This window comes from Rosa rugosa, chromosome 4 (genome assembly GCF_958449725.1).
Source record: "Rosa rugosa chromosome 4, drRosRugo1.1, whole genome shotgun sequence".
Classification (NCBI taxonomy): Eukaryota; Viridiplantae; Streptophyta; class Magnoliopsida; order Rosales; family Rosaceae; genus Rosa; species Rosa rugosa.
The window spans coordinates 48,088,504-48,113,756 of NC_084823.1; the positions used below are offsets into that span (position 1 = coordinate 48,088,504).

Here is a 25,253-nt window from a genome sequence, read left to right on the forward strand (position 1 = left end):
AGAAGAGAAGAGACGACGCGGAGGAGAGAGAGAGATGAGAGTGGCAAGCTGTAGTTTATTAATTATCTTAAGGGTAAAATTGACATTTTATTTGAAATTGGGTTAGTGGGAATAAAAATCTCTTACTGGGGTAAGTGAGATAACTTTAGCCCATTTTAGGGCTTTTGGTCAAGGACCCAAAGTAAAATCCAGAATTGTAAAAAAAAAAAGAAAAATAAATAAAAGTAAAAAAACCAGAAGCCGATTATACTGCGCATTTTTCTCTTCAGTTAATAGTTACATAGTAGCTAGTTCAACCCGACCAATCTAAAACCCTAAACCCCCAAACACAGGAGCAAAATCTGAGAGAAACCAGAACACAACCCCCAGCTCGAACGCCGCTCAATCATGGCGGCCGGTAGCGAAGCTCTGAACTCCGTGAAAGCGACGGAGCCAACGCAGTGGCTGGCGCCTAGCCCCGACCTCTCGGAAAAGGCTCGAGCCGCATTGAAGAACCTCTTCTCCTCCATAAGGCCATTCACGCCGAAATCGCCTTTCGATCAGCTCCTGGTGGACGGCTTCGACGCCGAGCAGATATGGCAGCAAATCGATATCCAATCCCAGCCGCTCATCTCGAGCCTCCGCCGCGAATTGAAGCGGTACGAGAAGAATCCGGCGGAGATCAAGAAGCTGAAGGTGGTTGTGGACGGAGAGGAGAAGGTTCTGGAAGCTGAGAAGGAGGAGGACGGCGAGGAATTCGATGAGGATTTGGAGGAATCTGATGAAGAAGAAGAAGAAGATGATGATGACGTGGCGGAAGAAGAAGAAGAAGAAGACGAAGATGAGGAGGAGGAGGAAGAAGAAAAGGTAGAAGAAGAAGGTGGAGGCAACAATGAAATTGAGGACGGTTTCTTTAATATAAAGGCTTTAGGGAAGTATTTGAAGGCTACAGAAGCAGAGGAATATGAGAATGACAAGGAGGATGAAGAAGAAGATGGTGAAGGTAAGGAGGAAGAGGATGATGCACAGGAGGTGAGGCTGGTTTTTTATTTAAATGGTTTTGGTTTAAGAATTTTGCTGATTTTGAAATTTGAAGCTTTAATTTTTGGGTTGTTAATTCAAATTCCTTTTGCCTGTTTAGCTCATGAATCTAGGGGAAGCTGAGGACGACGGGGATGGCAAGGATGCAAGGTACTGCATTCATTCAGTTACTTGGGTTCTGCAATTAGTGATTGATTACAAAAACATTGTTCATGTATATTTGTTTGTTTGATTATAAGGTGTTTCGGGTTGTTTCTTTTCATTTCGTTTGTTTTGCTTTTGATTAATCAGCGTTACAACGTGTGTCTGTGTGTATCTGCATTGGTATATGCTTGACTCTGCATTTGTGCTACAGATATGAAGACTTCTTTGGGAAAAAGGAACTTTCTACCCATGAAAAGCAGCAACTGAAACTTAAGTCCGAAATAGAGCAGAGGGAAAAAGCAAATATGGACCCCAAAACTTGGACCATGCGGGGAGAGGTACGTTGTTTCTCATTTCTTTTATTTTACTTTTGACACTAATTGACACTATTGTAACTTCAATTATCTAGTGAAATACATGAGTCTTTAAATGGATTACACATTGGTTTTGGCTTTGGACAGGTAACTGCAACAAAAAGGCCACCGAACAGTGCGTTAGAAGTTGATCTAGATTTTGAACACAATGTTAGACCCGCCCCTCCGATCACAGAGGAGGTTACAGTAGCAGTTGAGGATATGATCCGGAAAAGGATTGAGCAGGTAAACAACATTTTTGATAGATACATGTGATCAGTTCAAAGTTCAGTTATTTATTGTTTTCGGCCTTTTGATCAATCACTTATATACAGGGAACTTTTTGGTATGTTGTATGGACCACTATAAATTAGAGAAGAAAAATGCTCATTCTGTGATTGTTTGACTTGTATAGTTGTATTGTTGTTTGTTTTTTCAACTTCCTCTTTTTTCTTTTTTAAGTGGATCATGACGGGTCATAAAATGGATCTTGTGTTATATAGGAACTTTTTGATGATGTTCAAAGGGCTCCTTCTTTACCTGCTAAAGCACCAAGAGAAAGAAAGGAGATGGTAAGCTTTATTCTATATTACCTGTGGAGTCTAATTATGGTATGTTGTAGAAACATTAACTTCCTCAATGTCTAATCTTTCTTTGTTTGATATATAGGATGAGAATAAGAGCAAGAAAGGACTGGCTGAAGATTATGAGGTATGTATCTTCTGATGCAAAATGCATCACTTGGTTCACTTCACCAACATGCTTTTGTCCCCTTGAGTTGGATTTCTTTCTTTCTTCTTAGGATCTATATGTTATATTCAGAAGTTGTTTTCCTATGTTAGTATGTTCAGTTGCGAGGATAAAGTACTGAGTAGCTATTTTATCTACCTTCTGCAGCAAGAGTATCTTCAAAAGATGAATGCAGATTCTGGCCCGTTGTCATCCAAAGACAAGCAGAAGAATGAGGTTCATGTTTTAATTTCTGTTGTTTCTATTCTGCTATGATTTTATGTTTCTTGTAATACATAGAACTTTAATCTCCTTGTATGCACAAATATATGCATACCTTCATGAGTTTTTTTTTGTCCTGAGGTTTTGTCTTATGTGTTCATCCTTCTGCATCATAAAAGTGCTGATTCATTAGCCTTGTGGTGTATATCATTGATCAGGCAGAAATGCTGTTCAGGAAACTTTGCTTGAAGTTGGATGCTCTTTCTCATTTCCACTTCACTCCAAAACCTGTATGCTTCTCAACATAAGTGTTATCTATGATTGCGAAAGTTAATTTCTCTCTTTGGTATTTACTTGTTATCTGCTATCTGTGGGATAGGTTATTGAGGATATGTCTATACAAGACAATGTCCCCGCTCTAGTTATGGAAGAGGTAATGTGATCCTTACCTTCTCCTCCTTTTTAACTGTTATTTTGTTTTTCTTTTTTCCTTTGGGAGTATCATTTTTACTACCCTGAAGTCGGAAATAGACAATCATGCTTAAGTGTGTGACGTGTCTTCGTTGGACAGATTGCACCTGTGGCGGTCTCTGATGCAGCAATGCTAGCTCCTGAGGAAGTATTTTCTGGCAAAGGTGATATTAAAGAAGAAGCAGAACTTACACAGGCGGAGAGAAAAAGGAGGAGAGCTAACAAGAAAAGGAAATTTAAAGGTAAGTTTGGACAAGAAAAGTTGTATTGTCCACTTCTTTTATCTCCCTTATCATTTAGAAAGGTGGTAAGGAGTTAAGTATCCTTCTTGGGGCCAGAACCATTAGAGGTATTCTTGCTGCCTTAAGTTGCCATACATTGGCTATTGTTAACAAGTGTTCAACCGTTTTTTTGGCCAGATGATTGCTTCTGTTATATACAAATTTAAATATCATCTGGCTCGGTGACTTACTGTAGATCTGGAAATAATCTGATTCTGTTCTACTTTTGGTTGTTTTACTCATGTCATGCCTATTTTCTTTTACATCCTGCCTTTGTGTTCATATAATTAAGATACCAATATCTGCATCAAGTACTGATTCTGGACATCATTACAGTTGTGACAGCAAAAAGGATGGCAAAGAAGCCACGAGACAGCAACAAGGACAGCATAGAAGCCATATGACAGCAAGGTGCAATCAGAAAATGATGGCAGTTTTGCAAGATAATTTGATTTAATCTTGGCCGCAATACAATGACTGCAAGGAAGAGCACTGATGTTGGTTGGAAGAGAGTTCATCTAGTTCATCTTGAAGATCACACTTGCTCAGTCCTTGCTCACCCTTCCGAGTCAAGGAATATGAAAATGTGTGAAAATGATTCAAGGAAATTTAAGTTGACCCAAAAATTTATTTGATTTATTTTTACTACTTCTCGGATATAAAATTTTTGGTAGATAGTCTTTTGTCTTGAGGTCATATAAATCAAAGGAAGTGAGTTACTATAATCAATGTTGTATACTTTTGCTTGTGATGTGCCGATCTGACTTTTGTAGTTCTATTGTTTACTGAAATCAACAATCAAAATCGATTGTTTCCAACTATAATTTTCATTTGGAATCTGATTAGATCCTCGTCAGTGACTGTTATGAAATCCTTTGTTTTCTGTTTGAGTAAAGGTCAACATAAATAAGATCAGACAACAATAAGCAGAATGTCCACGAGGAATTCAAAGCTAATTCTGGCGCGGTGGAACATTGCTATGTTATATGAAAAGATGTGGCAAAATACTCGGGGCCGGAACCACTTTTGATATCAAACGTTCAAAAACATCCTTGCTTTGTTACTAGGTGCTGTTATTTCTCAGCATCCAAGGCCACCCTGGAAGATGTATTAAATACAATGAGAAAGGCAATACAAAATCCTGCCATAGTCCAGTTCATCTTACTATCTCGAGTCTTCATATTCCTCTCTTTGCATACATTGATGGAGTTCACCCTCAAAATTGTTGTTCTATTTATTCAAATTTTCTTCAAGCCTCTCAATGGCAGCACCAACACCACTCTTTGCTTCTCTTTGATCTGAATTAGGATGCGCAGCAGGATTCCCTTCATTTGCTATCTGCACCAGCTTCAAGTGTGCCCACCCTGCCACAAATTGCATCAAAAGGTTAGCAGCATAGGATTGTTTGAGACATGTGCAAGAGAAGCAACAGGTAGAATGTATTACCAATTGGGAAACCAATGACTGCTCCAAGGATCGAACCCAGTAACATATTTCTTGCACGCCATTGTAATGATCCTGGCACTAGATAAATTAGAAACAGAATGTGAGATAACAAGTATTCTGAAATTCATCAATTATTTGCACATTTTTAGGCTTTAAACATTAACTTCAGAAGTTGATACTTAAAAACATGTCCAATAACTACAACAGCAGTCAGTAAATTTGCCCGAATAGTATGAAATAACTCATACATAATAGCCCGAATGTCGCAGCTGTGGCTGAACCAGCTCCCACAATATTGAAAACATCTTGCACACCCCTTTTCTCGGCAAGCAAATTTTGTAAACCATAAAAGGTAGCAGTGAACAATCCAAGACGCACTCCACCAACTATTGAGCCCCGCGTGACTCGAATGAACCGTTTCTCCATTGCATCTCTCATCAAACGATATTGCTCACGCTTGTCTGGTGTGCTCCCAAGCTTCAACATTACTTCAGCATCCTTGCTCTGGCAAAAGAAGCAGACTTCCTCACAACTTTGAGTATATAAAGTTGAAACGTAGACACAAAAGTAGAACATCGATTTAACTGAGTAAATAGTCAATATCAACAATCCACCATGAACTCATTAAGGAAGAAGCCGAAGACAAAGCTACTTTATCATGCTGTGCACATCCAATCTTTTGGAGGAGTAAGATAATAACCAAACATATCAACCAATCATGATTTACTACAAAGAGTCAAGTAAAAGAATCTCACAACCGAAGCAGATGCCTCCTTGCTACCCCCGTACAACATGCCTGCAAATACTCCGGCGACAGTTGCTGTTCCCCAGTTGACAGTTCCGGCTCGTTTCGGAGAATGCTGATTCAAAATGGACAATGTTATTCTCCAGATACGAACAGTAATGCATTTTTACTTATGCTTACAAATGTTCCGATGCCCATGCTAAAACTCTTTCCTAAACAATGTTGTAACGTGCAAGGAGATCAGATACTGCCCAGATTATATCACAGAAAAACAAGCCCGTCGTCCATTTCTGATAACAGTGAACAAATGAACACCAACAATGAAACGCTTAATGCGTTTGAATGCGGGGTTGGGCTGGCAGGCATTTCATCAAACACATGGTGGGCGATTCGAATTCAATGGAAAACCCCCAAGTTTCAGATACACATATAACACCAAAAACCCCAAGTTTCTAAATCCCAGACTTAACAATTTAGCAGACCCAATGAAACAAGTGCCTCTAAAACCCTAAACCCGACCATGGGACTAAAACGATTAATTGAATCTCCCCAAAATCAATTTCTAATTACTGGGGTTGTATATAAGAATAGCAAACGAGTCAACGTTTGGTGAACATTTCAAAAAGCAAAGAGAGCAGAGATGATCCATTACTTTTGATACAGTTTCTTCTGATTTCTCCCCAGCTTCCATTGTCACTTTCTTCTGAAGGTGAAGGTGAAGTAGAGGAGCGGGGTTTATGAGACCCGTCATCGCCACATGAGAATTTCTCAGAGTGAGGTGGCACGTGGGAACTTCCAAGTGAAAATAAAAAATAAAAACACTTTTTTCCATTTCTTCTTTCTATCGTAAAAATAAAAAATTGGTAAATTGTTTCAAGTTTGGATTTCCCACTTTTTCGTCCTGTATATATGGTAATTGATTGATTAGTGAACAATTGAAGTCTCTTTATAGTGTTTAGTGGTTGTTTATTACATCGTTCAACATTTAGATTGATACAAACACTCTACATAATGTTTGATGATTATTTGTTAATCGGTTCAATTTTTAGATTCATAATTTCATGAAGTGTTAGTCGACCATCAAATATAATTAAGATGTTTTGTATTCGGCATACTATATGTGTGTTCCTTGAAAAGTCAGGTGAGCAAATTAGATGAGTATCTTATAATTTTGAAAACAGAGGAAAAGAGATCTACAGCTATAGACACAATGCAAATGCAATCTTCCACTAGGGGAATTGGTAAACCATATGCAAATGTTCACTTTTGCTTTTCACTTTAGATTAGATAGCGGTATCAGTCCTGTTGATTTAGTAGTCAGAGAGAAGTAGAGAAAGCAAGAACGACAGAAACATAAAGCAAACCCATGAGCATCATTTCATGCAATTTTTATTGCCCTGCAGTACCAAAAAGCATCCTAAAGCTTAATGCAGGAATTTCAAAAGCTACCCTAATGATATTAAAACTTCTCCAACCAAAAAGAGAAGCCAAAACCCATAAACAATTCACGAAGATTCTCAATACTGCATAAAGTCCCCCAAATCATGCCCACTAGTCCAAGCAAAGTATCATTGCATTTTTTTCACTCCCACATCTCAGTTATCTCACCATCCCTTTCCTCTCACACACAGAATCACAAACCAGTTCTGTCAAACTCTCTCATTTACATCCATGACTACTACTGCTATGCTCATTCTGAGCTTCCTCCATCTTGTAATTTCAGTACTAATTCCATCAACTTCAGGTAACACATGTAGATCCTACTGTGGAAACATAACCATAGACTACCCCTTTGCCATCCATCCCGGGTGTGGCCACCCGGGTTTTCGAGACCTCCTGTACTGCATCAACGATGTTCTTATGTTCCACATTAGCTCAGGATCCTACAGGGTTCTGGAGATAGACTATGCTTACCAAGCCCTCACTCTACATGACCCTCACATGTCAACTTGTGACACCATTGTGCTAGGTGCAAAGGGTAACGGCTTCGCAGTGGAGCAATGGCGGGCGCCTTACATGAATCCGTCCGCCGATAATGTGTTCATGCTGATAGGCTGCTCAGCTCAGTCGCCACTCTTCCAAGGCTTCCCAGGAAAGCACTTGCCATGTAGAAACGTTTCGGGAATGAGCTGTGAGGAGTACTATGGTTGCCCTGCTTGGGACCTTCTGGGCCATAGAATGGTGGGCTCCAAGTTCGGGTCAGGCCCACCCGAGTGTTGTGCTGTGCCTTTTGAATCTATCAAGTCAGTTAACCTCAGTAAGCTTCAGTGTGAAGGATACAGCAGCGCTTACAATCTTGCACCATTGAGGCTTGATGGGGCTAATGGATGGTCTTATGGGATCCATGTGAAGTATTCTGTTCAAGAAAATGATGAGTTCTGTAGGGCGTGTGAGGCTACCGGCGGCACCTGCGGGTATGGTACCGATGGCATTAGGCAATTATGCATGTGTGGGAGCACAAATTCGACATCAAACTGCGACTCTGGTTAGACATCATTTACTTCATTGTCCACGTTCATTACATTTTATTTTGTCCATAGAGTAATGCTAGCTCGTGTCAAAAATATGACATGTTTTGTTGTTAGATTACAAATTAGTAAACATAATCTAGTGATATGCAAACTGTCACATAATAAATGATCTTTCGGGTGATGTGCAGTGAAATCATCATCAGGAAGAACATACTCAAACGGAAACACAGTCACAGGTACCTTCTTTTAGCTCTTGTGGTTTCAAAAATGTGTTTCATCAGGAGATCTAACATTTTGATTTCTGATTTGGCAACTTGTTTGTAGGAGTACTGATGTGTTTGCTAGCTTGGATTGCAATTTAGTTCTTTCACTATTCTAGATATGGATTGCAGTATCAGCATCGGTGAGGCTTATATCATGATGTAAATGCCAGGGTTACTCATATGTTGGACTGAGAGAGTTGTAAACATATTTTTGAGACTTATGCTTTCATATATAAATATATAATTGTTCCTCATAATTGAAAGAGAAAGCCACTTGATATTGGAGTTGACAGAGGGAGATCTCTAAGTCCACAACTATTTTATTTTCATTGAAACATACATGAGTTCTAAGATACAGAACTGCCTTATCTGCCCTATCAAGTGAAAATCTAAAACACAGTACAACAAAATTATAAGATTTAGTCGCCTTATTTTGTTCTCTCAATTTTGTCTCAAAGTTCATTGGCTCTACCATGGCTTTCATCTTGAAAACTTGAAACTTGATATCCAAAAGTTCCTGAAGCATCCTTAATAAATAACTGTATCTTTCCTCATTGTCTGCAATTATTAAATAAAACGGATTAAATGAAATAACATTTTCAATCATGTACTTAAGGTGTAGGCATGTAGCTAGATCACTTCACTTACATTCGAGAGAGATACCCATTGATCAAGCGTCTTGATAGCTTTTCCTGAAAGTTGTGTCTCACGAGCCAAAGAAACTCCTTCAGCCAAAGTGTTTACACGGCCGCTGACTAAAAGAGCTGCTGCTGCATTTAGGATCTAGCCAAAGTTGACAATGAATAGATGTCTCAAACATAAGAAGCAATGACATTGATATATTGCTCAAGGAAACTTACAAACGCATCTGCCATGGAACCTTTCTCTCCTGATAATACGCGCTTTAATGCCTCAGCGTTATACTTTGGATCTCCACCTCGCAAATCATCTATAGTGCATCGAGGAATTCCAAAGTCCACTGTAATATAAATTTTTTAATTTTATTAGAATGAAGATGATAACATAAACTTTAAGGATAATGGAACTATTCAAATTTCCCAAAGCATAAAGAATTTAATGGTTGAGAACTAGAGGCAATTCTCACATGGATCAAAGGAGAACTTCTCAATCTTATTAGGAGTCACATTAAGGATATGTCCAGGTCCTATATTCAAATCAATTACACAAAAGTTAGGATTTACATTTTGGTGCAAACAGAGATGCTAAGAAACAACTATAAGTTATACGACAGTAGAACGCAAACAAATGTCTTGGAATTGCCAAATAATCATAATCTCATGTAAAAGATAGAGTTTACCAAGGGGACTCATTTCGTCCAAGCCCTCTGAGTGAACAACCAATGCTCTCTTCATGCCAAAGCTTTGTAATGCTTTAGCCATCTTTAGGACCTATCCAATTAAGAAATGAATCAAATGCATATGAAAATAGTTAATTATATAGGAAAGTCCGAATTTTAACAATGTGTACATTGTTTTTATAAGGTTTAATGCATTCTAGTTCTATGGAACACTTACTAATTCTTCCTTGTATACACCAACAACAGCAAAAGGAACTCTAGCTGGATTCAACATAGGTCCCAAAATGTTGAATACAGTCTTTACTTTTAGCTTTTTCCTTACAGGACGAACGACATTCATTGCTGGATGATACTTTGGTGCCATCATAAAACCAATCCCTACTTCATTAACACATCTCGCGACCCCCTATTTAAACAAAAAACAACATAAAAAACTGCACGAGCATATGCATAAACTGTTAGCATCTGAACTCTTTTGCGTTTATTCTCACAAAGAAAAACACTAAAGTTGCACATTTTAAACTTTATATTTTGGATATTCTTGATGGAATTAGAAAAGTTAAATTCCGATCTATTCATGTCAATATCTTGCAGCTATTAAACTAAACAACTATTGCAACCAATAGGATTTGAGTAGGCCCTGTTTATGGCATTCAACCGGATCTCCCTGGAGAAGAAGATGCAAACTAACTAGACTCTACTGTACCATCAATCCATCTTTTTAAAACAAATGTTAGAAGAACCAACCTCAGGGTCCAAGTCAATTATTATTCCCAAAGCTTCCAATACATCTGCACTTCCACATGCAGAGGAACTTGAACGATTACCTTGCTGAAATACAGACAATTATCTATCCATTATCCATAGTTCAAGAAAAGAAATTCAGCAAAAATAGCAACGCTAGTGTCAATGAAGATGGATATTACCTTTGCAACTTTTGCACCACAAGCTGCAGCAAGTATTGAAGCCCCGGTTGAAATGTTTACTGTGTTTGCTCCGTCACCACCAGTTCCAACAATGTCAACTGCGTCATCCAAGCCCTCAATCTTCAAACTGTGCTTTATCATTGCCTTTGCTAATCCCACAATCTGTTCAATCATAAAAAGTGATAAACAAATTATAGACAAAACAAATATAAAGGAACATTTTAATCAGAAAAATAGAGTAGCAGCCACAGACAACAGTACAGAGACAAACAAGAAAATAAACTAGTCAAACAAGAGGAAAAACAACAGAATCTAGAAGCACGCTTTAACTCAACCACCACACACACAGAACAACAGAACAGGAAACTAATAACATGGGACAATTAGCTCACCAAATAATATTACATGTCCATGTGCCATTATCATGCACCCTCAAAACAGACCAAAAGAATACCAGTTGTCACACAGTGAAGAATCATTTATATTTGAGGAGGCTTAATATTCAACATATTTAATCACCATTTTGCTGAATGTGTAGCATGTAATCCTTTATATCATATCTTCCTTCAAATTTAACAAGGTAACCCCTTTGATCAGCTCCCACCGTTCATTTAAGAATCAGGTCTATGAAGTGGATCGCCCATACATCATTAAGTAAATATATGGTTCTTTCTATAGTAGAGAGACAGGATAGAGATGAGTGGCATATATAGGCCAATTGAAGGAACCTGTTTGTACCTGAAAGTCTATTTCGCGCAGAAAACTGCCATACATAACAAGTAATAACACTATGATCACTCTATCCCAGCATGAACACATGACCAGTGATGTAGATGCACACAAGGAATACAATCCCCAACATACAGCCAAGAACACTGATAAAAAAGCATAAGCGTGCCTATCCTTCACATATACTGCCAAGACTCATACTGCACAGTACTATGCGAATACAAGTGAAAGTATCTCAAAGTGTCTACACCAATCTAGAATTCTCTATAGCTTGTATAAATATATGTAACTATTCATTGTAATTCGAGTCAATTCAATACAATACAATTTCTCTATCAATTTACCTTTCCAGCTCTAGCTCTGTTTCTTTAACAAGCTATTACAAACTTTAATGGCTACTTTGGAGCAGGTATTCTCTGTCCCCAGTTTATTCAGGGGACCTCTACAAAATATTAATGCCACAGCAAACTTCTGTTTTCCTGATTTTAAGCAACATTATAAACCACAACATCATCTTTATTAAGAACAGAAACTTAATGTAATCTAAAGTGAATTGACATTCACTCAATTTCATGAATAAGATGACTAGCTCTAGTATTAAAACTAATCCAGCATCTAAGTTGCCTTCCAAATTCAAATGTCAAAGCTAACCGATTTCACATATCGATACGAACAAATAGCCTTCCATGACTGCTTTCAGAAGTCACAAACAAGAGTAATAGAGAATGCTGACCACATAAAAATACAATTTACAGAACATGATCCAACTCACAATGCTACTTCTTTCTAAAGTTCTTATCTTTAAGAGATTACTTACTTCTTCATAAGTCTCTCCTTTGGCTCTCAACAACACAAGAAAGGCGCTAATCAAAGCCTCATTAGCATCACTCAGCAAGAACTCCAATGAAGCTTCGGCTTCGGACTCCGACAAATCCACCTTATCAATCAAGGACTCAATCAACTGCAAAACACAACAACAAATCTCTCACAAACCCAATTGTGTTTCATTCACCGCCCAAAAAAAAAAAAAAAAAAAATCCAATTGGTACCTTATTGAAGGAAGTAAGTGGTGGGTTTGATCTCTCAGAAACAGTGGACTGTGAACTCTGCACGGCACTGCAAAGCGTGGATGGGCTTGTTTGCTTTGCATTGGGAAACAGAGCTGCGCAGCAGGCGCTGTTAAACTTGACCTTGGTGCGGTGAGTCAATGAAGCAACACTGGTAAGTGAGTGAAGCTGCGTTGACACTGCCATGGTGAGTTATCTCAATTTTGCTGCAATTTCTAGCCCCAAACCCAGAACTGTATAACACCCAGTTGCTAATGAGAACTCCCCATTATAGGCCAAGACAAGTTTCAGAGAAATCTGCTCTAAAGCCAGAGTCTTTGGCTTCCTTTCTCAAAGACCCAAGTCTGGGGAGATATTATATATAGGCAATACAAATCGGTTATATAAGGATTTTTTTTTTTTTTTTTATAATTTTTTTTTTTTTTAGAGTCTGTTAAGGTTACATAAGGATACAATTATTTTTGGTTTGGTTGAATTTGCTCTAATCATGTAAAACGTGGGTGCTGGATGGGCAAAGAAGGAAACGAGAAATTTCTGGACTGTGAAATTATTTCGGTTTGTCAAGTCGGAAAGATTTTGCATTCTACGATGCGTCAAGTAGATACTATACCATGTTTGTGAAAGCCTCTCTTTTATGCTGTGGTGGAAGCTTCTTCATAAATATAGTAATACACTTCATGTTAATCCCTAATTCTAATCTTAATCTCTATCATAATTCTAGTCTAAGTCAAAGATCATTCAATTTCATGTTGTTTCCGATGTTTGATAATATTTTATAAATTAGTGAGTATAGAGTATTGACTAACATTTGTAACGTAACAGTTACATTGAGAGAAAATCAAATAAATTTGCATATCTTGTGTTGTATTTTGTGTGTAGTAATATTTTATAAACCAATATAAGTATTAACTAATATTTATAACGTAACAGTTACATTGAGAAAATCAAATAAATTTACATATATTTGACTAATATTGGTAATGTAACCAGTTACTTTATTAAGATAACTAGTCTTTCGATCTCCACACATGCTCTGCATGTGCATGCAAATTATTTTTATTTTTTTTTCAGAAAAGAAAAAAGAAAAAATCGGAGTTAGTTAAGATAATGGGAGAGAAAAGTGTAAATGTCTTAATTATCCTTCTGATTAAATAATTCTTAAAATTTATTAATCTTTTAAGGTCATTTCTGTCAAAATCGAGATTTTGGCTAACAAACTCTCCTCTTAATAATAGTATAGATATACGAGTAAGTTCATGGAAGAATTCGAAGAACATATAGTACTTTATTGAAATAATACACCGTGCTGGGAGATTTGGGATGAAATCTGCTGTCCCAAAAACCCTCTCCCAACACTATCCCCATGTTTTGATTGGCTTAGAATGATTAAAAAAATCATTATCTTAATCTTTCTTTCATTTTCTAATCTTAATGGACCAATCAGAATATGGAGACAGGCTTGGCACATGGTTTTTGGGGACAGCAGATTTCATCCCGGGAGATTTGGTATTCATTTATTTTGGTTTAGCACAAATAGATAGTTTTTGTCCTAGAACTCTAGAAGGCAATGGTCTTGGAAAATGCTAATCTGTCCGGACGTGTCAAGCAGCTTCACACCTAAGCATGGCTCTCAATCTCTCATCCTCCACTCTAGTGATCCCTCCCCCTTTACGAGAGTTCCTTCCAAAGTTATACTCCTTTGTTCTCTCCCTTTATTTCTTCTTAAATATTGTCTCCTTTTCTCTCTAATTTCAGTAATTTGTTATGGTCGATCTCTCTTATTTATTACTTGAAATGTTATTCGTATACTTTAAGCTAGAGTTGTTAAATCAAAGTAGCTATGGTTTTTATATAAGAAGAAACTCAATATATATTGATTGAAACTACCATTGTTTAGCTAATGAATCTTAGCTACTTATTTACTCAAGGTATTTGGGATTTCAGGAGTCAATTTGTTGGTTGTCAAATCCTGTAAGGGTTCGCAAAACCGGTTGGAGACTGTTTAGTCTTGATTTCAAATTGTCTTGTAGTTTGGTGTTTGATTAATTAGGCAGAGATACATTAAACGGCGTTGTTAGTTATGAAATGATTAAATCGCATACACAAATTCTGTTGGATACAGTTATGAAATTTTGTTAGTATTAGAATATGCATTTATCGGTTATAATGGAGATAACTCGCCATAAATTCTGACTAGGCTGGGATGCAAGAGGTTCTCAATCTATCGAATCCTGGTATTTAACTTATCAGGCGGAGATTGTTGTACTCGTTCTTTAATTGTGATACAAATAATTTTGTGATTTTCACTAGTTTGACAATTCAGTTGGGAACAACTCGAATGTGAATTATTCTCTTATATTTAATTTATCGGTTATCATTGAGGTAGCGTATTTTGATTATAAAATTTTGTCGTTTGCCAAATTCAAATCTATCTACATATGAATCATCATCTTCTAATATTTTGTATATCAGTTATCATTTAGGTAGCGTATTTTATTATGAAATTTTGTCATTTGACAAATTCAAATCTATCTACACGTGAATCATCCTCTTCTAAGATTTTGTATATCAGTTATCATTGAGGTATCGTATTTTATTATGAAATTTTATCGTTTCTGAAATTAAATCAAAGTTCGACAAATTCTATCCAAATCAATTGATCGAATGTGATTCATCCTCTAGTAATTGATTTACGTACATACCATTTATCCGGTTGAGATAAAAGTATTTTTAATTATGAAATTTTGTTGTTTCTCACACCCAATCAAAATTTGACATTTTAGTTAGGAAACAGTTGCATCCCAGCCTATCAAATTTGATTCACTTCCTGGTACTTAACACTTCGGCCATGTTTGTTTCCCGGAAAGTGGGTGTTGGGAAAGGAAATACTTTCCTTTCCTGCGTTTGGGGACAGCCAAAGAAGGGAAACACTTTCCCAAAGCAAAGGAAAAAGTGGAGGAATTTGGTTCCCTCCCCCCCCTCCGGAAACACTTTCCCAAAGGAAAGGAAAGTGATTCATTTCCTTTCCAGTCAACCAAACATGGCCTTCAGGTATCAAGTAGAATAGGAGATATGACATACTTTCAATTATGAAATTTTGTCGTTTGTAAAATTCAATAACGATTTGACTTATCACGGAGATTATTTTAAGTTTGTGGTGTTGACAATTCAATCGAGGATAACTCAAATTTAAATCTATCGAATATGAATCTTCTCTGATATTTCATTTATCGGTCATCATTGAAGTAACAATGTTAATATATTTATTTTGAAATAGGAATTTAGAACATAATTAAGTTGGAAGGTTCATCTCCACACTTATTATTTAAATTTATACACATACACATCGGTGGGGGGGGGGGACGTAATACCTGTATCGTTTTACAAGAGTCATTGTAGAGCACATCCTGAAGGAAAGTAAGAGCCCATTTAAAGTAAGATCAATACTATGACCCAAACTAACAAAGTGGGTTAATCTATCTGCCACACTATTTGCTTTTCTAAAAATGTGTCAAATTATAACAAACTTAAAAACATGAAAATATTCCTTCCAATCATCAATAATTCGACTCACCTCGGAATAATCATCGCCAGTATGATGCCAAACATTCGCCAACATATAAGAATCACTTTCCAACTCAATGAACTTCCATTATTGATGGATGGCAATAAGCAAACCTGCCCTCATAGCCTTGGCCTCACAGTGCAGCGTACTACCAGCATGAGGTAGTGTTTCTTGACCAAGCAACAAGAAACTGACCTATTCTTCCCCTTGGTGGGAGGACCCATTTAGTGGCCTCCCTTTTCTTTGTTCCCTTCCAGTCACCGCATTCTTAACCATAGACCAATGACTAAAATATCGAATATCGAGGAAATATCAATAGTCCAAAAAATGGAAATTTCGATGGAAATATCGAGGAAATTTCCATCTAAGTAAATTTTCGAAAAAAATGATGGAAATTTAGAAAGTAACATGGAAATCATTAATGAATTTTCATGAAATGTTCACATGATCAGTTACCTATAATATTTCAAAAAATGGAAATGATCATTTACCCAATTTTGGAGTTAATTATCCCCACTTGTCCAAACACTCTAAGAGATTGCCCACTTATCCAAACACTCTAAGAGATCATTTCCCTAATACCCAATTAATTATTTTTTTATTCTTTTTTATTTATTTTTGAGACTTTTTTGCCCTCTCCTTCTTTCTCACTTAGAGAGAGAAGTCATCGGAGACCTTGCCGGACTCCGGTGACCAGTGGCCTGTCGCTGACTCCGGTGACCGAACTCTGGCAACCGATCATCGGAATCCGAAATCCGGTCGCCGGACTGATGACCAGATTCCGGCGTCTGAATTTATTGCCCCCTAATAATACCCAGTAACCATATTATTGCCCCCCAATAATCATATTATTGCCTCCCAATAATCATATTATTGCCTCCTAATAATTATATTATTGCCTCCTAATAATTATATTATTGCCCCCAATAATCATATTATTACCCCGTAATAATCACATTATTGCCCTCAAGTGAATTGCATAAACAACCAAAACCAAAATGAATACACACAATTGATCAATTTATATGTTCAATTGTACACGTTCACTTTTTTTTCCTTCCCCATTGTTGTGAAATTTTAATTAAAACTCGCAAGCGCACGAATCGTCGTTAGTATAGTGTGCAAGTACGAGGTCGTTCCAACTGAGGATTGATAATCAATTTAAATCCTAACCTAATTAATCCAAACACAAAAACACATAAACAATCAAACTAAAGAAGATATGGTTTTAAGGTTTTCAACTAAACAAATAATGTGAAAATTAAATAAAGAAAGAAAGAAAGAAACAAATAATGATAAAACCTAGGGTTTCGGAATCAACCACTAACAATCCTATTTATGTTTCGATGCAATTAACAAATTCTTTTATTTCTTTTGATAATAATTCCCGTATCTAAGTCCTTCTCAGGTACTCTAGACCATAGTTTTCCTTAAGTGCATGATGCTCTCCCTCTCGGGTAAAGATCGTATATCCTAACTATGCAGTTTATCCTTCTCAGGTATAAATTTAACATGCAAGACTCATTACGCTTTAGAAAACAAGGGAATCAAGCAAACCATTAGTCTTTCTCAAGTAATAATGTAATTTACCACACTTAATCACAAGAAGCTAATCAAATTATATTGCATCTCTGCTTCAAATTTGTCTTCCAATTACTATATGCAAAGCCCTAAGGTGATCAATCAAAGAACTTAAACATAAAGCATCAATTCAAATAGTGACTAAGAATTCATCATAAATAACCTATAAATCCATCAATATATCATCAAAGTACATAAACAATCATGATAGGGCATCATCTTAACCCTAGAAAAAGGTTTAGCAAAATATAACTAAATAAAACATAGAAAAAACATAAATAGAATGGAAGGGGAAAAGAAAGGGAAGATGGATGAGTCGTCTCCGCTCCTTAGGCATCTTCAATGTGCTCCGAGACTCCCCTCTCATGTAAATTCGTGCTCCCTTATATAGGGAAGATTTCTGCTCATCTTTGGCTTCATGTTTCCTTGTAAAACTTGGATTTAGATTCCTTTCTTCATTTGGAATGGGAAAACCTTGAAATATCTCTTGTAGAAGTAGGAATAAGTTCATCATTGAATCCTCATCTGAATTAACTTCCTTGAAACATTAGGATTGATGATCTTGTGCCACGGAACTTGAGTTCTCCACGAATGGTTGTAAATTCCCGAGCAGATTTCCTGTCTGACCTATCTTCACTAAAATAATCATAACTTTCTCCAGAAGTATCGAAATCAAGATCCGTAAAATTCTACAGAAAGTAGACATCCGTAGCTTTCCAATGATATAAGGCTAATTGTCTGATTCGATCTGAGTAACTCCCAGTAATTCGAGGAAGTTGGATGTTCTGCACAGACAGATTCTCAGTCTCAGATTGCACATTGCCTTTCAATCCTACTTAGCTCATTTTATCTTCTTTTCTTCTTTCTATGGAACAAACCTACAAAAACGCTAAACTAACGTAAATAAATCATAAATAAAGAGAACTAAACAAAAATATGAAGATTAAGAGGCATAGAAATATAGGATAATATGAGCACATCACCCATTCTCGGAGCTCACAGTATACCAAAAAAAAAAAAAAAAGTGCTCTGGGCACCCACTTGAGTGTGAGGCCGGCTCAGCAACCAGCTCCGCGACACCTGCTGCTCAGATCTGGCGCGATCCCGATGCGGCGCTGGGCACCCAAGGTGGGGGTGCCGCTGGGAGAGAAGCGAGGGGAGGAGGGTCGGACTACCAACGCCGAGCCGGAGTGCCGACGCTCTGGTTCTAAAGATGATGATGGGCTCTTTTCGGAGAAGCCATGGGTTTGAGAGAGAGAGGGAGAGAGAGAGATCGGAGAATGGGGATGAGAGAGAAAGAGCAGATCAGGGAGAGAGAGAGATCGGAGAATGGGGGATGAGAGAGAAAGAGCAGATCATGGAGAGTGGAGAGAGACAGGGAGATGCACATGTAATTAATTAATTGAGTTAAGGGCAAAATTGTCATCAAATATTAAATTGGGTAAATGAGAGTAAAAAACTCTTAGTGGAGTAAGTGGGAGTATATTGACCCAAATTTGGGTAAGTGGTCACGGCCCTTTCAAAAAAAGTGTTTGATGAACTTAATTGTATAATGATTGTAGTAATTTAGAGTATAATAAGATACACTGACATGACAATGATATAAAATTCTACATGAGAATTCTCAAAAATGATTTAAATAGGAGATTAGGAGAGTTAATTATTAATTATAATAATATTTTATAATTAAATACATATGTTAAAAAAAAATCGGTCTTCAAATAAACAGAAAAAGAAGTAGAAAATGGTCCATTGAAATACATAGAAAAGTTTTTATTTTTTAATAAAGCCAAATGTTTACTAGTTAGCAAATTAGATAATTAGAAGATTTATAAGCATGGAGGGAAAAGACACAAAGAACAATACATGACCCTATAAATTTTTAAAGTTTTTTTCTTTAGATGTTATCAGTTTAGTCGGATTGGATAAGAACAAGGGATAGTTTTCACGAGCCACATATCGTGAGAGGTAGCGATAATCTCGGAATTTCGCAAAAATTTTGAATATTTCCGGAAATATCTCTAAATTTCGAAAATTTCTCCCGATATTCTCTTAGTGTCAAAGATATATCGAGACCCTTAAAAAACGGAAATATCGCGGAAATTTTGAGGATATTATCTCATTTTCATTTTCATTTTCATAAACAAATTGATTAATTCTACGCACACCACGGCCTTAAGTAAGAATCAGTGTTTTCGTGCTTACTCACGGGAAGCTGCGAAAAAAACCTAGAGAGAGCGAGCGAGAGCCTCCTACCCTGTCCGGCGGCGAGCCTTTTCGCCGTCGTCGGACGGGCTTTTGTCGATCCCATCTGGGATTAGAGTGAGTTGCGCCTCTGCCGGCGTTTCTAGTTCGACTCGGGGAGTTTGCGGTGGAGGGAGATCCAGGCGGCAGTCGGGTTTTGGCTTGATCCTCGCTGGCTTGGTCGGCGGAGTGGTTTGATTGCGAAAGTGTGGAGGCTGCTGGGTGGCGTCGTGGGCATGGCGGTGTGGCGTGGTCCGGATCGGCGGCAGTTTCATCCTCCTATAGAGGTGTCCAATCTGGGGTGGTCGGCGGCGCGATCCGGGTTGGATCTCTGGATCCAATTTGGGAAGGGATCAGATCTGAGCAGGTTTGGGCGCTTTCTGGTTTGGATTTGCTGTGGTCGTGGTGGCATGAACTGGTATGGTCGTCATGGGTGGCGGATCTGGTAGGGCATGGTAGTCGGTGGTCCGGCGGCAGTGGGAGGTATGGGCCAAGCTCGGCCGCTGGTGGTGCTTATCCTGCTTGGGCCTCGGCCTGCGGTGTTTGGGCAGGGGCTTGTTGCTGGGGCTAGATGGAGTTTGGGCCTGGGTCTGTGCTTGGGCTCAGGTCCCAAAATGTGTTATTTTATGTTATTCGCATGTTAAGTTTAGGTTTTGGTTTCTTTGTTTTGTTTTTCAGCAATAAGTTACTTTCAAGGTCTTGTTTTAAGTTTAGATGTTGGGTCGAGTGCACTGCAATTTTGGCTTAGACAATCTTCTATTCGGCGGTCTAGCGGTCGTTCCTGTTCTGGAGTTAGGTCAGCAGTGGTGGTGAAATTGTCTGGCGGTGACATACTAGCATTGACAATCATCCTTGGCCTTCTAGTGGGATTGTTCCTCTCTGATCTTCGAGTCGGAGGTGATGGCGATTTGGAGCATTTGTGGATTGACGGTGTTGACATTAAGGTGGCCATGGTCTTGGGTTTACTTTAGTCTCAGGTCTGACGGTCTAGCATTTCTTTTGGTCGGGTTCGAAGTCACGACTAGTGTAGACTTGGTCGATCAAAGGCAGGTCAGGAGGACTCTGGGTGGCGCGTTAGTGTTGACAAAGTTATGTATCAAGGATTCACTGCGCCTGCGTATCTTGTCTTTACCTTTAATTGTAGTGCAAGTTAAGTCTGTAGTTGAGTCGGGGCCTTTTTGGCTCCATTAGTCAGTCATGTTGGAGTTCCAGTGTGAAGTCCAGTGGCCATTTCTGTGTTTGAGATGATGCCAAAACTCATTGTATCCAGTTCATTTATTAATGAAGTTTCTTCTTGATAAAAAAAAAGAGAGTAAGAATCAGTCACAGTCCTTGAATCCTACTACAAACCAATCCATCACTGCACCGACTATTAATTCTTACATTCAGATACCCAAACTGAACACATGAATATGCACATGAAACATGATCGTTTAGATGTGTCAGTTAAGCAATGAATATAAATTAGCTAACCCCAAAAGTACGTAATCATCAATGCTCGATACATAGGTTAGGCAACTTCATAGATCCCTAAGCTCCCATATGCACAAGGGCGGATCTAGGTATAGGGGTGGGAGGACTCAAGCCCTCCGTAGACTTTTGGGTTAAAAAATTTATGATATATACTTTTTGTTTGTATGTATGTTTGACGAAGCCCACCCGAACTCCTGAATTATCAAAGTCAAACTCCTCTCTAGCTCTCTCATTCTCTCCATCCATCACAAACTCTCATTCTTCGTCTTCCCAAAAATGTCTAAATTTTAAACTAAATTCAATCGATGAACACTTGAACTCTCCGCTCTTGCATTCTCACACTTGTGCATAATTGTACTAAAAAAAAAAAAATTTTGGCTTCGCCCAGAAAGACACATGAATACGTAGCCCATCCCATTTTCAAATCTTGAATTAGATCCGCAAGATAGATCCCTCCGCATGATTGCATCAATGATATTGAATTAATTCCGTAAAAGGTATAATGTATGAAAGAGATCGAGGATGAGAGATGATATTTTTTGATAGGATATATGATTCTTCTTTTCATCAACGTACGTAATAATTATGTTGAATAATTTTTCTTGTTCCAGAAGAGTGAGAACTGAGACACATCCCAATCCCTACTTCTGGAGTTCTAGTTCTGAATCAGTCATTCAGTCCGATGTCAAGTAGTGGAGTATCCCGTCTAACGAAAAATCGTGTTCAACAACTACAAATTGTTCTGGGCTTTGATTTCCATAACTACTTCTGGTAACCTTTTTTTTTTTTTTGAGAATGAACTACTTCTGGTAAATTGAAAGCCCATTCGGGAACTAAACATAAAGAAAAACAAAATCCATTTTGCCAAAATTGACAATTCCCTTTTGGGTCACTTTCACCATTTGGGGCCAAGCCGGCCCTGTGTGGGAAAGTGGGGAACAACCAAAATTGCAAACAATGCCATTTTTAGAAAGCAGGCCAATACTGTTTTTACCTGGTCCTCACCAAATGTATGGATTTTATGGAAATTTTCTATAGACATCGTTGACTCTTCAGAAATACCCCAGATTCACATTTCCAAAACTGGAAGGCCAACCAACACCAAGAACCAGGAGAATATTTACCATATATTCCACTTATCAATTCTCAGAAAGGACCAGGCACTAGTACTTCACTTAATCTGCTGGTATAAATTCATGTGATCTGTTTCCGCTTGATAACATATTCGTTTTCGATTTTTATTTCTGAACAAGCATAGAAAACGAAAACGAAAACGCATATAAGAGAGATGATAGATAAGGAGGAGAAATGTATGCTGGCACATCCAAAGAGGTTTTGCAGAAATCACATATCAACCTCTTAAAGAATAGCAGCTAATTAAAGCACTCATATAAAAAGGCACTCAATTTTTCAGTCAATCTGTGCAAACCATGGCCGCTCTGCCCATCAAATTGGTGCTTGCGGATGGAAGATATTTGCAAGTAGAAAAAAACAATATCAGAAAGAACAGAAAGAAAAAACAGAACCATAAACAATGTTCTGATAAGAAAGAAAAGCTGGAAATGGAAACATGGAGGAGGAGGAAGAATGAGAGAGGCTGTGAAATGAAGGCATCGATCGATCGCTTTGGTATTTATAATGGAGGATCTTCTTCTTCTTCTAGGGTTTTGGGCAGCGGGCAGGTTGGTGCATACAAGGAAGGGTGGTTTCGGGCAGCGTTGTCGGAGCTGCCCTGAGATTAAAGAACGTTTAATGTGCAAGTTGCATGTCGGGGCTGGCCGGTCTAGCTTATCTCTTCGTATATAAGCTGTATGACGTGTATCCACGTTCCTGATATGAGTGTGTGACTCATCCACACAGTAACATTTGTCAAAACCCTAAAAGGCCTGGCGTCATTACGGGTTGCTTGCCTTCTGAACTGGAAACAAAATGAGGTCCAACACCTAGGCTGCGTTTGGGGGGGCTTTTTTGCTCCCCTGCTTATAAGCGCCTCGACCTCTCGCGTTTGGTAAACTAGCTTCTCTTCAACTTTTTCCAGAAGCCAGAGCTTTTTCGATGGAAAAGCCAAAGCCGCCGGTGCCTTGCTTTTAGAAGCAGGGGATGGCTTTTGTCACTGTAGCGGTGTTACTGTAGTTTAATGAACTTTCAGAAATACCGATTTCTATCCTCTCTTCGTTTCGACAATTACACAATGCCATAAATTTTTTCTCTTCCGTGTTCACCTCTCTTCATTTCGGAAATACCGTCTGCATGACTGTGGGTTGATCTCTCTCTCTGACTGCCTTCATCTAATCTCTCATCCGTGTTCGAAATCGATGCCTCAATCCTTGATGGCTGGCTTCTTGGCAATTTGATTCAGGGTTAGTCTTGTATCTATTTCAGTTTTAATTTCTTTGAATTTGATGAATGTTTGAGATAATATTGTTGTGGGTTTGACAGATATGAGATCAATTATGCTTGAGTGTAGTTCGTTTAGATCAATTATGCTTGGGTAATGAATCAACGAAACAAATCGAGCAGTTTTCTTCCAGTAGCTTCAATTTCTTCTTCCTCTTCCTCTCTTTGTTCACTCAATTCAAACATGCCCTACTCTCCCAGAAGTGGAGGATATATGGGAATTGGAGATGTGATCTCAATTGAAGCTGCTGAGAGAAGTGGAGGATATTATGAATGGGTGGACATCTATTGGAATTTAGACTCATGAACCCTGTGTGTGGTTCAATTTTGGTGCTGACATTTATTAACTACTTCAAATGTTGTATATGCAGTATTGAACTGGAATTCCGAATATATTGCCTATGATCAGCTTGGCAAGGTACGTATTTTTGATTTAGTTCAAACCAAGCTTGTTTGTGTGTCATGCTATCATATGTTGGCATGTTTTGACGATGAAATTTTGGTGGGTGTTTTGATTATAATAATGTTGGGAGATATCTCAAACTGATGCTTGAGGGTAAGCATGTTGAAATAGCAAATCAAAGAAATAAGGGAACTATTGGTTTGGTGGGTATCTAGATGATTACCCCGTTTTTCATCTTTTACTGCCTATTGTGGGCTATGCATATAGCTAGCCGTGTTGCAAACTATGATTTTTCATTGCATATATACTGCATTCTCATATGCAGATTGTATTGGTCAAGATTCAATGCTTGTCTAATAGTTGTGTTGTACGAATCCCTATATGAGGGATCAAGTAGTATGTTGTAGATCAATTAAACTACCATATAAAGACTAAAATTTTGACAGATTTTGTGGTACAATTAAAACGATCTGCATAGTTGTGTTGTCTTGATCCCTATATGAGGGATCAATTAAACTAACATATGAAGACTAAAATTTTGACAGATTTTGTGGTACAGATTAAGTGGTTCCATGTTAGTCTATATGATGATACTCATAGAATCCATCATAGCATGTTTGCTTCTTTTAGCAGATTTGCCATTATTGTCGATTTCAATAGATATCATGTTAGTAACAAAACATAGATGGGAAAAGAGTGCAAAGCAGGACTAGTTTATTGCCATTGGTTGGCATATTTCAAAAACATTAGCTGAGATCATGAACCATCTTCCAAATGCTGCCAGTTTGAGGAACAATTGCCCAAGATCTGGTGGAGACCAAAACCTGTTCTTCCTGGACTTTGTGAGCCCAACAAAGTTTGACAACAGCTACTTCAAGAACTTATTGACTAACAAGGGCCTGCTTAACTCTGACCAAGTTCTTGTTACAAAGAGTGAAGTAGCCAAGTAATTGGTTCAGCAATATGCAATGAACAACGAGCTTTTCCTCGAGCAATTTTCCAAGTCCATGATTAAGATGGGAATCTTTCACCAATTACAGGTTCAAGGGGAGAGATCAGAAAGAATTGCAGGAAGGTCAACTACTCTTGATAGACTGTGATTTCTAGGTCACTAGAAGTTGACATGTAGTACATGATGATCATCATGGGGTGTTCTATTACCTTCTCTATGTTTTTGAAGTTCTTGTTTCCAGTATTTAGCTTTTATATCAGTCAGAGATGTACTCTTCTTTGGTTATTCTCATTAATAAAAGTATCGTCAATTTTCGAAAAGAAAAACTTGCTCTTTGGTATCTTTTGAGTCATCAATTTTAGGTTCATGATGTTGGAGAAATGAGATAGACGCCCACATTGAAAAATCTAAGCTGTTACTAATATATTTGTACATGTTATTTTAAAAATTATC

The 25,253-nt window shown here is 37.9% G+C and overlaps 4 protein-coding genes and 1 long non-coding RNA gene across 6 annotated transcripts; 3 read left to right on the top strand and 2 right to left on the bottom strand.

Moving 5' to 3' along the window:
- The first annotated feature begins 272 nt into the window (after positions 1-272).
- On the top strand, positions 273-4,044 carry LOC133744126 (M phase phosphoprotein 10-like). Its single transcript, XM_062172264.1, has 11 exons — positions 273-1,011; positions 1,121-1,170; positions 1,376-1,502; positions 1,626-1,763; positions 2,021-2,089; positions 2,187-2,228; positions 2,415-2,483; positions 2,687-2,758; positions 2,848-2,901; positions 3,040-3,181; positions 3,557-4,044. Exons 1-11 carry the CDS (start codon positions 388-390, stop codon positions 3,622-3,624), a joined length of 1,455 nt encoding a protein of 484 aa, XP_062028248.1. The 5' UTR covers positions 273-387; the 3' UTR covers positions 3,625-4,044.
- A 173-nt stretch (positions 4,045-4,217) lies between these two features.
- Positions 4,218-6,222, bottom strand: LOC133744127 (uncharacterized). Its single transcript, XM_062172265.1, has 5 exons — positions 6,064-6,222; positions 5,422-5,526; positions 4,915-5,170; positions 4,667-4,744; positions 4,218-4,584 (listed from the first exon to the last, which is right to left on the bottom strand). Exons 1-5 carry the CDS (start codon positions 6,160-6,162, stop codon positions 4,451-4,453), a joined length of 672 nt encoding a protein of 223 aa, XP_062028249.1. The 5' UTR covers positions 6,163-6,222; the 3' UTR covers positions 4,218-4,450.
- Positions 6,223-6,958: 736 nt separating this feature from the next.
- On the top strand, positions 6,959-8,345 carry LOC133746328 (wall-associated receptor kinase 4). 2 transcript variants are annotated; one of them, XM_062174512.1, is made up of 4 exons: positions 6,959-7,155; positions 7,381-7,896; positions 8,071-8,118; positions 8,207-8,345. In XM_062174512.1, exons 1-4 carry the CDS (start codon positions 7,083-7,085, stop codon positions 8,242-8,244), a joined length of 675 nt encoding a protein of 224 aa, XP_062030496.1. In that variant the 5' UTR covers positions 6,959-7,082; the 3' UTR covers positions 8,245-8,345. The 2 variants fall into 2 exon arrangements, with proteins under 2 accessions (XP_062030496.1, XP_062030495.1); XM_062174511.1 differs by having other exon boundaries at positions 6,959-7,896.
- Positions 8,346-8,445: 100 nt separating this feature from the next.
- Positions 8,446-12,537, bottom strand: LOC133746327 (anthranilate phosphoribosyltransferase, chloroplastic-like). Its single transcript, XM_062174510.1, has 10 exons — positions 12,168-12,537; positions 11,936-12,079; positions 10,390-10,551; positions 10,211-10,294; positions 9,681-9,869; positions 9,464-9,554; positions 9,251-9,310; positions 9,006-9,124; positions 8,794-8,928; positions 8,446-8,703 (listed from the first exon to the last, which is right to left on the bottom strand). Exons 1-10 carry the CDS (start codon positions 12,369-12,371, stop codon positions 8,674-8,676), a joined length of 1,218 nt encoding a protein of 405 aa, XP_062030494.1. The 5' UTR covers positions 12,372-12,537; the 3' UTR covers positions 8,446-8,673.
- Positions 12,538-22,911: 10,374 nt separating this feature from the next.
- LOC133706979 (uncharacterized) lies at positions 22,912-25,148 on the top strand. The gene is made up of 3 exons (XR_009844849.1): positions 22,912-23,408; positions 23,817-23,863; positions 24,633-25,148. It is a non-coding gene; the product is annotated as an uncharacterized LOC133706979 (long non-coding RNA).
- The last annotated feature ends 105 nt before the right edge of the window (positions 25,149-25,253 follow it).

What these genes read in the sequence shown, in the direction of transcription:
- LOC133744126 (XM_062172264.1), top strand. Translation starts at nt 388, where the DNA reads ATGGCGGCCGGTAGCGAAGCTCTGAACTCCGTGAAAGCGACGGAGCCA. An exon ending in CTTGGACCATGCGGGGAGAG is followed by an intron (nt 1,503 to 1,625) that starts GTACGTTGTTTC and finishes GGCTTTGGACAG; the next exon opens with GTAACTGCAACAAAAAGGCC. An exon ending in GACTGGCTGAAGATTATGAG is followed by an intron (nt 2,229 to 2,414) that starts GTATGTATCTTC and finishes TACCTTCTGCAG; the next exon opens with CAAGAGTATCTTCAAAAGAT.
- LOC133744127 (XM_062172265.1), bottom strand. Translation starts at nt 6,162, where the DNA reads ATGACGGGTCTCATAAACCCCGCTCCTCTACTTCACCTTCACCTTCAG. An exon ending in CAGAAGAAACTGTATCAAAA is followed by an intron (nt 5,527 to 6,063) that starts GTAATGGATCAT and finishes ATTTTGAATCAG; the next exon opens with CATTCTCCGAAACGAGCCGG. An exon ending in TGCGACATTCGGGCTATTAT is followed by an intron (nt 4,745 to 4,914) that starts GTATGAGTTATT and finishes TAATTTATCTAG; the next exon opens with TGCCAGGATCATTACAATGG.
- LOC133746327 (XM_062174510.1), bottom strand. Translation starts at nt 12,371, where the DNA reads ATGGCAGTGTCAACGCAGCTTCACTCACTTACCAGTGTTGCTTCATTG. An exon ending in GTGTATACAAGGAAGAATTA is followed by an intron (nt 9,555 to 9,680) that starts GTAAGTGTTCCA and finishes TTAATTGGATAG; the next exon opens with GTCCTAAAGATGGCTAAAGC. An exon ending in GGACGAAATGAGTCCCCTTG is followed by an intron (nt 9,311 to 9,463) that starts GTAAACTCTATC and finishes ATTTGAATATAG; the next exon opens with GACCTGGACATATCCTTAAT.
- LOC133746328 (XM_062174511.1), top strand. Translation starts at nt 7,083, where the DNA reads ATGACTACTACTGCTATGCTCATTCTGAGCTTCCTCCATCTTGTAATT. An exon ending in GACATCAAACTGCGACTCTG is followed by an intron (nt 7,897 to 8,070) that starts GTTAGACATCAT and finishes GGTGATGTGCAG; the next exon opens with TGAAATCATCATCAGGAAGA. An exon ending in AAACGGAAACACAGTCACAG is followed by an intron (nt 8,119 to 8,206) that starts GTACCTTCTTTT and finishes ACTTGTTTGTAG; the next exon opens with GAGTACTGATGTGTTTGCTA.